We start from the raw sequence: 19607 nt of genomic DNA, 5'->3' as shown, positions 1-19607 counted from the left end.
AGAATCGGTATTGCTATTCAACGGTGAAGTCCCTGGCATTTTTGGCACCATTCCACGCGGTCATGATTATACTGCAATTATCACTAAATAAATAGTTATTAAATTGCAAATTGTAAATTGTGAATTTATATAATATTTTAAAACTCCTTAACAAATTATTACTCTAAAAAATATTTATTATTAATCTGTTCGACTAAATGCGAACAGTGTTTTTTATACAAGTCTAATATATCCTGTGAAAAATATCTCATTACAGAAATAATACTGTTATTTGAATTATTAGTGTATTTCATATCACTTACTAATGATAATTTATTGACTTTTCTGTACTTATTATACTTTAATTGATGTATTATCAGTATTTATATAAATTTGATATATACCTAAGAATTGATCATGTACTTCACATCAGCCTATCGCAGTCCACTACTGGACATAGGCCAAAAAAAAGTTCGAGCCAAAAATGGCGTGAACTCATGTGTTTTGCCCGTAGTCACCATGCTGGGCAGGCAGGTTGGTGACCGCAGGGCTCGCTTTGTCCCGCCATCGGTTGGCTTTTTAAGTTTCAAGATGGTAGTGGAACTGTGTTATCCCTTAGTCGCCTCTTACGACACCCACGGGAAGAGAGGGGGTGACTACATTCTTTAATGCCGTAACCACACAGCATATTCATCAGATCATGTATTTATGATTATAAAATTCAAATTATATATCAGCAACAAATGCAAGTTATAAAATATTAAGAGTTATTATGTTAAATAAAACACTACAGAAAACCTCCCAGATCACCTCTTTTCTTGTATTAATCCATTGAAATATTTAACGCTGTTTAGTGACAAAATACTCGTAAGTAATATGTTCATTGTTCAGTATATAATTTTAACTTCACTGCTCAAACAATTTGTTCATCTAACCAAACATTTCCAGTGTTATTCTAGCTTATCTTTCAATTATTTGGTTATGTGAATATTATATTTACTACCACCATTCTAGATTATTGTGTTTTACGATTTGTAATTTTTCTGTTTTGAACTTTTAAGCTCAAGTGACCTCTAGTGAACTACTTTTACTAATAGTCAAGGGAACCATTGTACTGCTAAGAATTATATATCTTTGGAGACTGCTTACCTGGATAAATGAATTATTAAAGGATATTAAATTAACATGCCTATAATATGAGATATAATAAAAAATATAGAATAGTTTAAGGTTACTCATACATAACTTGTATTTTGTTAGCTTTTTTGGTTTGAATAATTAAATTTACAGAGCTTTTACTTATTTATCCAAAATATAGGCAAATAACAAACATTTTCAATTTACGTTTTGGCTTTAGAGTTTTAATTGTTTTTTACTGTTTTAATTATATTTAATTAATTTAATATTACGATAATCTTTTGAGGAGTAAACTCTAGACGCGTATGCTGGTATACACACTTTTTTGTATATTTTCCGATATTTTCGCCAGTTACGGACTAAAAGCTATTTAAATATTTATAAAGAATTTTTCATAATCGTAGTATTTTTCGGGTAAATCGATGGAGCTTCTCGAAAATAATACGTGTGTTTACACAGTATGTTTTGTTTGTATGTAAATCGATTTCACTGAGTTTCTAGGTCACAGTGTGACATTATACTATTGTTCGTGTGTGTCTCAACAACTTGGCTCTGGTTTCGTGGTACCTGTAGTCATCCAAAACACCATCAATTTGCGGGTTCCATTCCCGCTTCGGATGGATATTTGAATACAAATATAGAAGTGGTATTGCCGGAAAGAAGTCCGGTTTGATGTCTGTTCTTGTGGGTCTCCCCACCGTGCCTCAGAGTAAACGTTAAGCTGTCAAATTACTTTTTAGTCAATTTACTTAAAATTACTTTACCATTATCCATTTTAATAAAAAGAAGGTTATTCAAAACTCAACCAAAAGTACGTTTAGTCATACGCTTCAACCTGTAATATCCCACTACTGGGCATAGGCCTTTTTCCCCATGTAGGAGAAGGATCAGAGCTTAATTCACCACGCTGTTCCAATGCGGGTTTAGTCATAAAAAATATATATAATTTTTGTTTTTGTTGTTAATTGAATTATTGTGAAGTCGTACCAACTAGTGCAACAGTATAATAATTTTACTATTTAATTGAATAACATAGACTTTATGAAGTCAGTGTGAAAATTTCGCTTCTCTAATGAATATCAACTAAGATAAATAGATCTACTATAATAGAATACAAATAAAACAAACCAAGTAATCACTTTTTAATAATTTAAACATTCCTGGGAGGTATTGTGGGTAGCCTCGGCAACGACCTGCGATGTTTCTGGTATTGCAGACGTCTATATGCTATGATAATCGGTTACCATCAAGAGCCGTACGGTTGTTTTGCCGACGAAGTTGTTTAAAAAAAATTCAATTCTTAACGAAACTATACCTCAAATTTTACGACTTTACATTTATTAATTTTACGACTTTATAATTGTTGATTACTACATGTATTAATTTCTCATATAAAAATGTCTTCAACATATTTCAAATTATAATTTTACTAACATTAGATCTATTTTCGCTTGCATCTTTAAAACTAATGCCCGATACGTATGAGCTACTTTTAATCACTAGATGACCATTAATCAAAGTGCTTTTGGCGAACATTTCACAAGGTGCGGTGGCACGGTCAATTGGTCTATTACACTACAAAATTGTCCCTTTATTTACACTTAGCAGCGCCCATTCTGAATTGAGTTCTGAGACCTTGGTTTAAGATCTATTTTTAAATGATATTTCGAAGAAATAATGAACACATGAGATCTATGCATTGCAATGTTCAATGTGTAAATTAAAGTAAGTTCAAACCTTGTGTACAAAATTTGTGCAAGCAAGGTACAACGTTTTTAGTTCGTGCTCTAATTTTTTGACCCATAACATTTCATAGTCTGTAAAGTGTATGTTTTTTTTATATATCACTAGGTCGGCAAACAAGCGTACGGCTCACCTGATGGTAAGAGATTACTGTAGCTTATAGACGCCTGCAACACTAGAAGCATCGCAAGCGCGTTGCCGACCCAATCCCCAAACCCCCCCTCCCCCCCCAAGGAGCTCTGGTCACCTTACTCACCAACAGGAACACAATACTGCTTGAAAACAGTATTATTTTGCTGTGATCTTCTGTAAGGTCGAGGTACTTCCCCAGTTGGGCTGCTCCATAATTTGAGCAGGAAATTCCTGCTGTGCCCTACCTCAATGTGTCCAAAGTGTATGGAAGGAGTTGACTTTATTTTCCTATGGTTCATCAGACAATGTATGCTTAGTGTGTGTATTAAGTGGATTTTTAAAACTTGCGGTATTTATCCTTTAAAAATCAGCGACACCTCAAGATCCTATATATTTATTTTAGTCTGTCAGACTAGGTCGCTTGACTATGTGCTCCATGAAAAATGTAATTTTTTGTAATTGCTATAGCACTAAAAACCTCATGTATTTCTATATCTATGAAACAGAACTCATTAAGTCCATTTGTATTACAGTAGGAAACTATAGGTAAATGTCCTTTACGTGTGAAAAAAATTTAAGCTTGGCTTAGTTTTAAAAGGATGTTCAAAATCAACACATTAATCATTTGTCTTATTTGTCATCGTTTAGCCACAGCTACTACTATAAATAAAGGCTTATAGAGGTTATCTTTTTAAATTATATGTCTAAGTAAAGATAGAATGAAAGTGGTGAAATTGTAATCTACAATAGAGGTATAAGAAGTTTGCAGTAATAAAAAAAATTTTTAGAGTGACAACATTATCAAAATAGGCACATAATAACAACAGTGCAGTCATTCGGGTTTTATAGTAATATAATATAAGAAAAAAATAGAAATTCATACATATAAATTGAAAACGAGTGTTTATACTTTGTAGTTGTAAATATGTACTTGAGTTTCCCTATAAAAAAAATCCAGGTCAGTGATCAACTGGACTACAATTTTGTGAGGTAACAAAAAAAAAACTCTTGTACAGAATTAAAAAAAACCTACTTAACACAACATGTACATGCATTTAATAATTGCTATCGTAATACAGATTTGATTTGATCGTAATCGACCGATTAGCAAGCGTATATGTAACCTTATCCACAGAGATCAATTACAAAAGTTGTAAGGTGTGTAAGTTTTAATTTCTTGATTCATTTTAAAGATAAAAACAAGTTGATTTGTACAGTAATATATTTTAATGGCATTTTATATATTACTTGCGACTTAAACATATTTTCACAACTGTCTATGCGTATTTTTTATTCCTTCATTCGTAAGTACAAGTCTTAAGAGTAGCAAGTTCTACGTACAAACTAGCTGAACCGCGTGGTTCGAGGTTTCTATACTACATTTTTCTAAAACAATTATTTTTATTTAATTTTTTATAAATGAAAAATATATTTAAGAATGTTTTATAATATACAAATAAGCAAATATGCTTTTCAATTTTAACAAGCTCTCAAACAAGATTGCTGATTGTAATTTTTGGACTTCTTGGAAGTTTTTAAAATTAATAAACCAAAAAGTTAAAAAAATATTACAATTTTTACATCTTTTTTGAAAGTTGTAACGCACAACTTTTTTGTTTTTTAATATTTTTGTTGCGCCTTATAACAGTTAGAGTTGTGAAGATATCTAAGAACGTATAAATTATCAAAATCATTTTATCAGTGTAGTAAAGTTCATAAGCAGCTTTAATTTTTCAATTATTGTTGTGGTACCTTATAGAGGATAACGTGACTTTAGGTCTCATGCTGTCCCTGTCAAACTGAATCACAGTGTGAGGGACAGCAGGAGACTTAATGGTAACTTAAAATTGATTAGCGTTTTATAATTAAAACTGAAAATTATACTTAATAAACATTATACGTCTATAAAATAAAAATAAAACGGTAAAAACGCACAGATAATTCATAGAGGCGATAAGTATTTGCAGCATGTGTCAGTTTAGTGCATGCGTGGCGGCAACGGTTTAATTTATAGCCAAGCCACAGATAATTAAACTGAGTAGACTAGACACTCTTTGATAATTAAAAAAATGCGTGTTTTTTTTTTTTTTTAGATAATCACGTTAATAAAACTAATATTACGGTCTGAAATTGGGTTTTTGAGGAAAATTCGACTCATGGTTTTTTTAATTACTCACTGAGCATCATAGGCTTTAGGCACATTTTAATAGCTGAAAACTGAACTATCAAACTCTTATAATGCTTGCGGGCGAAACTGCGGGCGATAAGCTAGTTTTAAATAAAACGAGTTTTGTCGATTGTTATGATATTTGCATTTGTTTATTGATAGCTTGACAAATGTACGAAAGTGAAAAATTTCAAAACAACAATTCTTTGAAAGAAATTTGACACTCGCGAGGTTATTGAATTTGGTGACAGACAGGCGTAAAAGCTTTGTATTGTTCCGAATATAACGAATATATGAATAGAACGTGCCAAAGTCAAGTATTGTTAACATTTTTTTCATATAGCTGAAGTAGAATTTTAAGAACAAACGACATTTAATATTCTAAACGTATTTAAATGATTTTATTCCAATACCTTTTTGTCTTTTCTATTACTACCAGTATAAATATGCTAAATCACATTCATTAACTGAAAAGCATAAAATTCAAATTTGTCACTAAATATTTATCTAAAACCCTTTGTACGTCGAAAAAAATACAATTTTTAATAATTAAAAAAAAACCACTTTAATTTTTCTTAACCTATGACTAGTATTTTACTGGAGAAATAGTTTTCAAAATAAAATTCAGCTCAGCATTTATTTTTAATTAATCCATTACAAAGAACGAAAAATCAAATATTTCCTTCCTGTAATATTGTATTATAGATAAATAATTAATGTAATTTTCCTGTGTTTTACTACCACTGTCGTAATAATAAGCCCCTGTCTATTGTTATAGGTACTTACTGTGGAAACAGTAGACGTTTATAATTAGAGTTGTTGTGTAATTATTTCAAGGAACGGGGCTGTATTGTAAATTAAACCATTTTATAGCTATTAGAAAATTATAAGCTGTAATTTTTTTGATTACATTTTATTGCCTTATTCTATAATTTTTGATAATCAACTTTATTTAATTTTTGCTATGAATTCAAAATAAAATAATGAAAACTACATATAGATGAGGGGAGGGGTCAGTAATGTTAACTCTAAAATGAACATCTATGTATGATTAATGACGATTGTGTAATTTGACGCTAGTGCAACCATAGCAATCGTCTAATATATTTAGGAAATAAATTAATAATTGCCATTTAATATTAATAAAACTTGTTTTTAATATATCTTGTTTTATATTTAACATGTAAAGTGATATTCTTCGCAATATTATCATTTATGTAGTTTTCAACCATTACAGAAACAATAAGTTATTCTCATACAATCTTTAAGTTACTCAAAATACATAGTTTAAGCAGCCGTCGAGACTTACTCGATCTCTATTTCTTCTATAAGATTATTTATGGGAAATTATTTAAGTTGCCCAGCACTTCAGGAAAAATTAATGTCCAGAATCTTAATTCGGATGCCTCGCAAACCGGTTTAGCTACTCTTTCGGTTATTTCGTAGCACAGTTTTAGGTGCAAAAAGTAGGGGATCAGTAGGGGACGTATACAGCATCTATAGCGTATTTTTTATTTGTTATTAGTTATGGTATTTAGAACATAATACAGTTTTTACACAGGCCGAAGACGGGCAGCAGCGTCTTCGGTGCGATAAAGCCAGCCCTGCGGTCACCAACCCGCCTGCCCAGCGTGGTGACTATGGGCAAAACACATGAGTTCACGTTATTTTTGGCGTAAACTTGTGGAGGCCTATGTCCAGCAGTGGACTGTATAGGCTGTAATGAATGAATAGTTTTTAAGAAATTTCGTATATACATAATATAAAAAGCAAGTAACGTAGACCTCTGTGCAAGTTGGGGAAATCAATTAATTTTTATACGGTAGATGTAAGTAGCATTGTAACAATCATTGGTGTACTATTAAAAAAAAATTACTCCCTTCAGATTGATAAACATCAATAAGTATATAATTATGGAATAGGTAATACCTATCTCGGTCCGAAGTGTCTTAGAATGACGTTTCATTGTCATTATATAATATATTATATTTCTATAAACCTAAGATATATTTACTGACCATTACAAAACATTCCAACCTAAAATATCAGTATAAAAGACAAAAGTAACAAATGCAACTTGATTAACATTCAAAATTTGCTTCGTCTTTCTGTATAAAATTTTATTTTTATAAACTAAAACGACAAAGTGAATAAAAACTCGCTCTTATAATATAACGCAATGAAATATGCACTTAATTTTTTCGGACATAAGGTTTTATTTCTTTGAACATGTTGTGTCCACACGTTCACACATAACATGTTATGGCGTGTCGAACGTCAGGTCTACTATGGCTCTACTAATTGACATGAATTGCCTTCTGTGGAGTCGCTTATACTAGTTATCTCAGTATTTTCAACATTAAAGTAACAGCTTTTTTATTTTCGTAACACATTTGCTCATAATTCTATTGGACACGTAATGACAAAAAGGTTTTTCCTTTTGATATGTCGAGTTTGTTTTAGATAGTTTTTATGGGCTTTTAATGTATTGATAATGTTGATTAATGGAACTTAGGCATTTTTTTTAATTCCTTTTAATTTATATAACCTCATCAGGGATATTTTTACCTAAAATTTAATTTAAATAGGTACTTATAATAGTAGAAAATAACTAAGGTAATTTAATAACAGCTCTATACGGGTAACTTGAACAAGATCAGTTGACCTGACAACCAATATGTATATCAAGAAACATCGATGTGATTTATTTACTGTTTTTTCAAGACGTGCAAGTAATCACGTGCAAGTTCACGGAAATTTGGATAGGTGAAGAATTGAAAGCGGTAATCCGTCTTACCATTCTCTTTTCTTTTCTAGCTTTTTAATTTTCCTTGTGCGTGTGTGTGTGGGAGGGGGGGGGGGGGGTTAGTATCTATGACTTCTGACACTATTACACATAATAGTATTTCATAACTCACAATCCTTATTTACAGTGTGATATGTTGTGGACCTTTTGTGATAACATCATAAAAAATAAAAATAAATGTAGGTAGGTACATATTATATTAAGAATAGCTAATTTTCACCTACCTATTATAGTTAAATAAAATTATCATAAAGTTTATAAAACAATTTAAATTAAAAAAATAAAATTCTAGGAATAATTTCCGTTTACGAAAGTGAATTTCAAACACAATTATTTAAATTTCTAAGATGTCTTTACGTTAATTAATACGTACAGATGAATTTTCCCGCTTTGGCTTTGAGTGTGGTACGTATTTGTATTGCAAATCAAATTATCATAAACAACCTCAATCATAATATAAAACGAAAATTAAAATTGTTTACGAAATAAACGGCTGTTGTTATATTATAGTAAATAAGTTTGATATTATATATGGGTAGATTATCTATCCATCATATTTTTTTGTAAAATTTTGTTTTGCGTGTGCGATTATTGTTTATTATATAAAAATTTCAATATTATTTTAATTTATTAGTATTAAGTAACGTAATAATAATATAAAACTTGCGATATTACTCTTTAAATATGAATTTGTGAAAATTTCTCAATTAATTTAAGAAGCCGTACTAACTACATAATTATTGATCAAGAACAAGTAGGGTAATGGTAGGTAATTGTAGGCTTTTTTTAAATATAATTGTAATGGTCGTGTCGATTCTATTATAGTTGTGACTATAAAAACTTCTAATATAACTACTTTTTTATCATTTTTATTGCATTAAAAATTTCGCCTCGTTAGTTAATGGTTTTATTGCATGCCTCGAAGAGGCTGTTCAGTAATACAGGAAGTGTAAGTGGGACTGTGGAAAATGTGGTAAGCGCTTACCTTCCTTCTTAACCTTCCTTCCTCCTTTACTTTACTTCTTAAACCTCTATATGTAATAATGAATCAATATGCTATAAAATATTCACTTTTATTCAGAATACACATCAAACTATAAATTAAATATTATACATTTATCTCTCTATATGTATATCTTTTTGAAGTCTTTTTGAATACTATTTATAGTAAAAAGCATCGATAAAATAAATATTCTACAAAGAGCTCTCGATGAATTATTATCGCTGATTTTGTAATCATTTAAATTGAAATGCATAATTTATAAACAAATTAATTACGCCATTAAGTAAAATTGAATCATATCATTATCGTTAAAGGTCAAACGTTTAAATTATCAGTGTTGCGCTTATTTTCGTTACATAGAATGAAATTGTAACCGATGTCTGTGTAAGAGAAACACATGAGCGTTTAAACGTTCTGGTTTTTCAGGGCTCAATTTTTTTTTTTTTGAGTTTTATAGAAAAAGTTGCCTGTTAGTTTATAACCTAAACAAAACTAGTGAAAACAAAATAAATAACTACAAGAATAAAACAACTTTTTTCGGATTTTATCGCGGTTTATTGTTAACTTGAGGACCAGTCCTCCCGTGACCATGGTTGCTGTAAAGTATCCGAAACGTCGGGAATCAAAAGTTAACAATAAACCGCGATAAAATCCGAAAAAAGTTGTTTCATTAAATGAGTAAAATTCGCGTAAACATTAGAAAACAACTACAAGAATAGTCGTTTGTGGTGACTATGTTTTACATGAAAAATATCAACTGTTGAAACTATAGAAAAAAACTGATATCTATCTTTTTTAATCGACTTCAAAAAAAGGAGGAGGTTACTCAATTCGACCGTATATATATATATTTTTTTTATGTATGTTCGGAGATAACTTCTTCGTTTATGAACCGATTTTGATAATTCTTTTTTTGTTGGAAAGGAGATATTCATAGTTTGGTACCATGATAAGGAAACCAGTATCTGATGATGGGATCCCAGAGAAATCGAGGAAAACTTTCAAAAATCGTAAGGGTGACTAGTAAATTTAATAATGTTTTCATTAATCACTATAAAGCACTATTATTTAATAAAGGTCTGTAAGTGGGACTGTGGAAAATGTGGTAAGCGCTTACCTTCCTTCTTAACCTTTCTTCCTCCTTTACTTTACTTCTTAAACCTCTATATGTAATAATGAATCAATATGCTATAAAATACTCACTTTTATTCAGAATACACATCAAACTATAAATTAAATATTATACATTTATCTCTCTATATGTATATCTTTTTGAAGTCTTTTTGAATACTATTTATAGTAAAAAGCATCGATAAAATAAATATTCTACAAAGAGCTCTCGATGAATTATTATCGCTGATTTTGTAATCATTTAAATTGAAATGCATAATTTATAAACAAATTAATTACGCCATTAAGTAAAATTGAATCATATCATTATCGTTAAAGGTCAAACGTTTAAATTATCAGTGTTGCGCTTATTTTCGTTACATAGAATGAAATTGTAACCGATGTCTGTGTAAGAGAAACACATGAGCGTTTAAACGTTCTGGTTTTTCAGGGCTCAATTTTTTTTTTTGAGTTTTATAGAAAAAGTTGCCTGTTAGTTTATAACCTAAACAAAACTAGTGAAAACAAAATAAATAACTACAAGAATAAAACAACTTTTTTCGGATTTTATCGCGGTTTATTGTTAACTTGAGGACCAGTCCTCCCGTGACCATGGTTGCTGTAAAGTATCCGAAACGTCGGGAATCAAAAGTTAACAATAAACCGCGATAAAATCCGAAAAAAGTTGTTTCATTAAATGAGTAAAATTCGCGTAAACATTAGAAAACAACCACCAACCACAACTTCAAAATTATAAAATATTTATTTAATCATTTCTGATTAACTAAATCAAAATACGAATTACTTTGTACTAAGTAAATTTATTTTTCACTTTTTAGTTTCCTTTTTGAAGTCGGTTTTTGTTTCTGTTAAAAATTATTTTATACAAGTATAAAATTATTTTTAATTCTATTTTCCGCAGGTCACGGGCTAAGCTAGCAATTAATGTAGGCTTAATATTTAAATTTGCATGTAACATTTGATACATTTTAAATAGTCTATTTATTTAATATTATGCGTAACAATTGTAACATATCATATTAATTAATTATGTAAATGATCAAATACACATCAATAATTTAAAGCGTGCAGTGTTTGTGAAAAATATTTTAAAGCTGAAATGTATGTAAAAATGTCTCTGGCAGATGCTTTATTCGGCGACCATAAAATTATTACTCCTTTCAACGTCTCCTCGGTTTTTAACAAAAAAAACTCAAGGCGAAATAAAGCTATAAATATTTTCAGTTTATTATCCAACGTATATCCGATTAAAAATGATAAGGCAATATTACCTCTAGTTAATAACATTTTATATATTTACGCCTCTCTTGATGGTAAATGATTACCGTAGCCCATAGACGCCTGCAATATCAAAAGCATCGCAAGCACGTTGTCGACCCAACCCCTGCCCCACCACCTTATTCACCACAGGACCACAACACTGCTTGAAAGCCGTATTATTTAGCTGTGATCTTCTGTATACTCGAGGTACTTACCCAGTTGCGCTGCTCCAGATTTTTAATAGAATAGATCCTGCGATGTCCTACCTCATGCTTCGATGTTGAGTTGATTTAATTAACGAGCTCATACTTTAGACTTAATTAAACGAAATAAAGTGACACATATTGCATATTAGTTTCATTACATATCGACATTATGTATAAAATCCCTTTAATGTTATAATTATCGTAAACATGTTTGATATTTTAATATCTCCCATACACTGTTATTAACTCGCGTTTAATGTCAGTTGTAATTATCATCTATAATTAAAATATTATTTTCAAACAACGATAACAAATATAAATACATTGAAAAGAAAATAAAACGTACTGAAAATTTAAATTATTACATTTGGTTTAAAAAAAATGTATTCCCTAGTAATTCATGTAAAATAATGTAAAAAAGTCTTCATCGTATTCTGGATAATCTAACAAATTATTTCTTATAATTTTTTTTTATTGTACACCTACACACTATACTTTCTTGCACATACCAAGGTTGGCTGGTAGAAAATGCATTAGTGTTAAGCCCGCCTTTGCTGTGTGTGCTGTGTGGCTGCGGCACCAAAGAATATAACCACCCCCTCTCTTCCCGTGGGTGTCGTAAGAGGCGACTAAGGGATAACAAGGTTCTAGTATCACCTTGGAACTTAAGAAGCCGACCGATGGCGGGATACCCATCTAAGCGCTGGCTTTGAAACACACAGGCCGAAGACGGGCAGCAGCGTCTTAGGTGCAACAAAGCCAGCCCTGCGGTCACCAACCCGCCTGCCCAGCGTGGTGACTATGGGCAACACACATGAGTTCACGCATTTTTGATGCGAACTTGTGGAGCCCTATGTCCAGCAGTGGACTGCGATAGGCTGGAATGATGATAAGCCAGCCTTTTGTACACACGTATTAGTGTATTTATTATACAATGAAGAATTTAAATAAAATTAAATAAAATTTTCTCAAGAAGAACACGGCAGGATATTACATGCTTAAATCTGAAGCAGCGCGACTTGGAAAGTACGTCTACATTAAAAATAGTAATATTGCCCTCGAATAGAATTTCATTTCTATTACAAACAAGGTAACTATAGCTTAAAACTATTCACTGTGTAATACCTGCAGGTATTACCAGTATAACATCTACTCGTATTGTTGTACGTTTGTTGATATTATTTTATTTTGTTTGACGTACCTTTGTAATGTAGCAGTTCGACTTGTGTGACTAATTTAGTTATCCTCTACGTCTGTTCCAGTATAACAAAGTTACAAATAGTACAACTAATCTAATTCAATTAGGCAATTAATAAATACTATGTCAACAATATTTAATAAGTTATATCAATAATAAATCCACAATAAAATGCTAAATTAAATAAGAACTTGAATATGGATGGAGGGTTCCTTTAGTAAATTCAAATTTAATACCCTCCAATGTCGCTTGTACATTATTCATCAAGGTAATCCCTTTTCAGGAGATGAGAGAACACAAGGATGGATTTTATTTGTCTCAAGTTTAAGTTAGTTGAAATTTAATTGCAGTATTATTATGTATTTATTTTTACTCAAGTTAAAAATTCGTATTTGGTTTAAATAGATTTTAAAAGTTTGAAATTGTTACTTTACAAATCTGATCCTCCTCCTACATACTCATTTAACTGAGGTAGGGCACAGCAGGAAGTTCCTGCTCAAAATATGGAGCCGCCCGACTGGGGAAGTACCTCGACCTTACAGAAGATCATAGCTAAATAATACTGTTTTCAAGCAGTATTGTGTTCCTGTTGGTGAGTAAGGTGACCAGAGCTCCTGTGAGTGATTGGGGATTGGGTCGGCAACGCGTTTGCGATGCTTCTGGTGTTGCAGCCGTCTATAAGCTACGGTAATCTCTTACCATCAAGTGAGCCGTACGCTTGTTTGTCGACCTAGTGGTATAAAAAAAAAACATAGGAAAAGAGGCCTATGCCCAGTAGTGGGATATTACAGGCTGAAGCATAAATCTCCTTTACATATCTATAAAATGTGTACATCTGCTTAAGATTTAGAAATAATGATTTTCAACACTGAAAAATAATAAAGTTAATTAATTACGTCAGTCACATAAATTCATTCATTTTCTTTCAGTTGTGTGATAATGTCAAAATAATAAGAATGAAGAAGTTATGATTTTTTATCAAACTAGCCGCAATTTATAATATACAATACAGATTATACGAATTTTGTATTTACTTGTTAATTATTAAAATGCTCTAGAGACAGCTTCCTTCCTTATCGTTAAGACTCTGCTTATCACCCGTTCTCGTGTTTATCTTTACCTTTAGGACTCTATAGGTGTCTATGGTCGCGATAAACAAAAAATAAAATCAATGTTTTAAAAAGATTTTTATAAAAATCTGTCCATCCGTTTCGGAGGAGTATTTTAACTAACATAGTGACACGAGAATTTTATATATAAAATTGAGTATTACGCGATGATACATAAGTCTTAATGTGAGAGTTTCTGAGTTTACGAGTAGTAGTAGTAATGACAGGGTAAATCGAGTGGAATTCGAACCTGACCATGAACGTGACCATAAAAATACGTGACACTTGGTTTCGCAAATTTTTGTAAAATATGCCAAGTAAGTAAGACATTTTTGAACGTGACGCTGTTGCAATTAAACGAATATAAACTGCTTTTTATTAACATATTTACCTTCTCGTTTGATAGAATTATTCATACATTCAAAAGGAAATGTTTACAAATTAGCTAAATATAAATATCTATGCACGTCACATGTTAATTATGGTAATTTATACTTGTTTTAAATACACATTCCAATAGCACAATTTGTAATTACACAGCTATCGAACTCCTCCTGACTTTACCCGCGTGGAATTGTAGTTCTTGTTAAATTGATTACATTACAACTTCATTAGCCATGATTACTTTTACTACATTTTTTTTAATAGCTGCATCTTTATTTTTAAATTGTATTATTTAATACTAAAAAATGATATGTAGTTTCAACTGAGGTAGGGCAGTGCAGGAATTTCCTGCTCAAAACATGGAGCAGCCCGACTGGGGTAGTACCTCGACCTTACAGAAGACAACAGCTAAATAATCCTGTTGGTGAGTAAAGTGACCAGAGCCCCTGGGGAGGATTGGGTCGGCGACGCGCTTGCGATGCTTCTGGTGTTGCAGGCGTCTATAAGCTACGGTAATCTCTTACCATCAGATGAGCCGTACGCTTGTTTGCCGAACTAGTGAAATAAAAAAAAAAGTTTCCATAGCAATACGGGTGTGAACCATGATACACTTTTTGGAGATGACGTTATTTAAAATGATTACTATGAAGTAACTTAGCAAATATAAGGTTATCTTCTTCTGATATGTGAATAAGCTTTTTGTGTTGCTTTTAAATTTATATAATTACTTATATATTTCTCAAAATTATTATACACGTAAAAAGTTACCACGTTTAATTAGGAAGGTTTAAAAGTCACGTTTAGTTACGCGTTTATTTCTTAATTTTCCAAACGATAAGTGTCATAGTTTTTTTTTTCTTTTTTCATTATCATTAATAATACCTACATAGATATAAGTAATTATTCGAAGGACATATTAATGTTTCCATCAACATAGATAATGTGTAATTAGTTAAACCTACATTAAAATTATGGGTAATTAAAAATTTTTAAAAGCAAAATTTGCCATATAAGATATCATAACCACTCAAAGTTCGGATGGGTTCAGATGTTCTGTTTCAAATCACTTTTCACTGAGTCGTAAACATGTAACATCTCAAACTATTTTTAGACAACTCATTCAGCAACAGGTGTGATTTGAACACAAACATTGCGAAGCACAAATAGGAAAACAAATCTTTTAATTCTTCTATTTTATTGCTGTTTATAACATTAAATAAATAATTTATTGTGTGACTTTAAGTACTAAGGATTCGCTTCCAGCTATGTCGACTTTGTCCGCCTCGAGTAATTGTCTGTAATGAAAACAAATTAGATTTAAGTCCAAAACATTTTTTTTAAGCTCTTAAAGTTTTCTTAGAGCTTAGTTTAATTATTATTATATCACCATGATTATTGAAATTTATTTAAATATATATTTTTTTTAATTTTTCTGCCACAATAAAAAACATTTATAGATGTTTATTGTAGAGTAAAAAGCCAGACTTTTTGATGACTAAGTACGTACCAAAACGTATCAAAGTATATTGTGAATTCAATTAGTACTATTCTACATACCCAACATTCTTTGGCGACTGAATGTTGTGTACGACAACTTCCAGATCTCCAACTACATTTTCGAAATAAGTGAGGTCAACGGTGTAACAATCGTCTCTAAAATTGATCACGACAATGTATGTTTCGTCTTCATGCCATCTGAAAGAAAAATGTCTTATGGTTAGATCACATTAAATAACTTTCATTTCAAAATCGCATTCTGGAGGTTATTAATTCAGTCGGTTTTTTCTTTTGCGGTAAACACATATACAATTTATAAATGTTAGGGAATAGGCAAACATAAATGTCAGTAAACAGATACATAGGTATAATATTGAATACAGGTGCGCACTTTTTTGTTTCTACTTCTCGTCACGTACTACATTGGCATAGCAACAGGCTTAAATTAAACCTTACATTAAAAACGACAAATTTGTAGAACATGGTATTTATCCAAAATTTTTAAACTGCTTCTTATAGTAATAATAATGCTGGCTTAGTCATTTGTAATGCTAATAATCAAAATAAATATAATGTTACTCATACCCCTTCTAAAAAAAGATTATTTAATATTAGCTCATTTAAAAGTCTTATAAAGAAATTGTTTCTAGTTCATTTTAAAATTTTCTTTACTTTGTCTTGGAGCTATCCTAAGAATAGCCTACATTTATTATCTTAAATAAAAATTTAAAAAATAAATGATATTGTATAAGCTATAATGATTACATAAATGGAGGTTTCACTAGCATAACAGTATCACATATCAATTGGATCAATTGAGAAATTTAAGAAGGTGAAATAATTTAGTAATCTAAATAAGATATAACTAATATCACTTAAATTTGTCTTGTCACTGACATTTCATTTTAATCTGACAAGCAAAGTGTTTGGAAACACGTTTGATGTAATGGATTACTCTGTTACGATAAACATATTGTATTGTATTGTTGAAGTGTATGTCGAAATGTTTAATGTCTTATCTTCGACTTTGAATAATAATGACCTTGTGCTACCTATTCCATTGACGTTACTTCAAGTTGAGGTTATTTGTTTTGGGGATGAGAATTTATTGAACGGTTATGAAATCTGTGGTGTTAAGGAAAAAGGAAATAACACACAAATATTTGAACCTTTCACAATAGGCAATTAACAAGAAAGCAAGTCATGTGATTTATTAGAAAAAAGTAATTTATTTAATGTTACGTATATTAGTGCCTTTACTCCTTTTTCACACGTGGCATATTAATATTTTGAATCAATAGGTGTAAAAATCTAATTTTTTCGCAGTTTTATTTATTGACTTATTTATAAATTGACTTATCCCCCTTTTCCTTGGCACCACAGACATATCAACTTATTGGAGAATATATTATAATTTTCAATATCTCTAAATTCATTCAAGAATCTTAAGGTTTTGCCAAAATTTGTCCAACTTGATTTATAAAGTCTGATTTATTCAGATGATTGATAAGAAGATATTGGTTGATTGTGAAGCGTTAAAAATATAATTGATTTGCATTAAATTTTTTAAATATTACATACCTTTTGAAAGCAAATATGTCTGAATTGTACGCAACTGATTCGTATCTCCCGTATCTGAAAGCTGATTCAGCGCGCAGTTTCGCCAAAGTCTTATAAACATTTAAATGAGATATTTCGGAATTACGCTGAACTTCAACATTTAATGTTTCATAACCATCTGCCACTGGCAGCCAGGTTTTGTCAGCCACGGAGAAACCTACAAAAAATATAGATTTAATTTATTTTTTTACATGTATTTCATACTACCTATTCATTAATTTTGATCTTATTATTTAACTCACCGGCATTTTTTTCAGAGCTCCACTGGAATGGAGTTCGTTCTGGATCGCGAGAGGATTGTACATAATTAATAGGATCATCCGTGTTACAGCCACTTGGATCAACTGTATCTTCCCAGCTTACGTAACCATCTTCCATTCCGATTTCCTCACCCTGTGCATAATAATTAAACCTTTACTATTTATAATTAATATTTGTTTTTAAATAGTACAAATAATATAATATTTATATTTTATTAGTACCATATAAGTAACAGCAATTCCTGGCATCAGTAGCAGAATCATATTTATTCCATCCACTAATTTCGGACCAAATCTTGTAGCTACCCGATTATTATCATGATTACCAGCCTGAAATAGATAAAACACATTTTTCAATATCAAAAGCTTAGCTAACCAAAATTGTAATGAACTTTTAAATATACATAAGGTATCAATTTGAACTTACCACCCAATTAGCAAGTTTATCGATTGGTTTGAAAGTTAAGAATTTGTCTAGGGCGTACTTAACTTCAGCAGCTGACGAATCTTTATTTATATCAGATATAAGTACAAAATTAAAAGGCATTTGAGCTCCTTCACGTTCACCGTCACCGAAATATTTCATAGTGATCTGTGGGCTTGCGTATATTTCGGTCATCATTACTCGTGCTAATCCATCTTTTTTGCTAAACTCGTCAAAAACTTCCCGCCATTGATACACCATATCATATGTTTCTTCCTGATCTTTTGTATAAATGTGATTCAAATAGTCATAGCTTAGTGGATCGTCAGTCGAGCCAGACAATGGTTCATCGGGTAATTTCCCACCGAAATTTTCTTTATCCACTTCAAACAAATGTGCTATAGCATCTACTCGGAAACCGGCAACACCTTTGTCCAACCAAAATCTCAATACATTCTTCATCTCCTCAACTACATCTGGATTGCGGAAATTTAGATCAGGTTGGCCAATGACAAACTGATGTAAATAATACTTTCCAACTTCTTCTCTGTACTCCCAAGCGCTTTTACGGAAAACACTATTCTAAAATTGGGATTATTAATATTAAAAATACATAATAAAACAAATAAATATCTGTTTATGTTAACAAGTTTTAAGTACCCAATTATTTGGTGGGCGTAGTTCTCCATTTTCATCTACAACACCATCCTCCCAAATAAAGTAATCGTAATACTTTTCATGACCTCTTAGAGCTTCTTCGAACCATACGCTTTCATTACTTGAGTGGTTTGGTACAAAATCTAGTACAACTTTTATATCTAAAAAAAATGATGATAATAATAAGATAGATAATAATAAGATTTATGTCTGATTCATTGTTGATTAAGAATGTCATTATACAAAACAGTATTTTTACATCATTACCTAATTCCTTTGCTTTGGCAATTAAGTTGTCGAAATCTTCCATAGTTCCGTACTCATCATGAACATCATAAAAATCAGAAATGTCATATCCAAAGTCGTACATGGGTGACTTAAACATTGGAGATAACCAAGTCGCTCCTACACCTAACTCTTTTAAATATTCCAATTTTGAAGTAATACCTAAAAGTAAAATGTCAATCATAGTACGTAAAGTGTATATTTCAATTAATATTATATATTTCTAATAAAATTCATACCTTTTAGGTCTCCAATACCATCCCCATCACTGTCCATAAAAGATCTCGGGTAGATTTGATAAAAAATGGTGGTTTCCCACCATTCCAGTTCTCTGTCATTGTTTGCAAATGCAAACAAAAACAATGCGGGCAGTAGAATAAACGGCAATGTCCTAGAAACATTTAACAGAACAAAAAATTGATTGCATCTTATATATATGTCGAGAACATTTGCTTTTATAAAATAATTTAACAACTTAGCTTCAAAATAAAGTCTTTTATTTTCCGAATTCTTTAAAGTAACAATAACTTTAAGTCTATTAGGGTTATAATTATGACGTTCTAATGTTGAATACGTTTATAATAAATATAATAGAAATTCAATAATCTT

General features: G+C 30.9%; 1 protein-coding gene across 1 annotated transcript; it reads right to left on the bottom strand.

Moving 5' to 3' along the window:
* Window positions 1–15433: 15433 nt before the first annotated feature.
* On the bottom strand, window positions 15434–19289 carry LOC123669239 (maltase A1-like). Its single transcript, XM_045602861.1, has 9 exons — window positions 19238–19289; window positions 18981–19160; window positions 18717–18874; window positions 18060–18638; window positions 17855–17962; window positions 17615–17765; window positions 17334–17529; window positions 15813–15950; window positions 15434–15550 (listed from the first exon to the last, which is right to left on the bottom strand). Exons 1-9 carry the CDS (start codon window positions 19272–19274, stop codon window positions 15481–15483), a joined length of 1617 nt encoding a protein of 538 aa, XP_045458817.1. The 5' UTR covers window positions 19275–19289; the 3' UTR covers window positions 15434–15480.
* Between the last annotated feature and the right edge of the window lie 318 nt (window positions 19290–19607).

This window comes from Melitaea cinxia, chromosome 3 (assembly GCF_905220565.1).
Source record: "Melitaea cinxia chromosome 3, ilMelCinx1.1, whole genome shotgun sequence".
Classification (NCBI taxonomy): Eukaryota; Metazoa; Arthropoda; class Insecta; order Lepidoptera; family Nymphalidae; genus Melitaea; species Melitaea cinxia.
The sequence above is the reverse complement of the archived record's forward strand: the minus strand, read 5'-3'. Positions and strand labels throughout refer to the sequence as shown.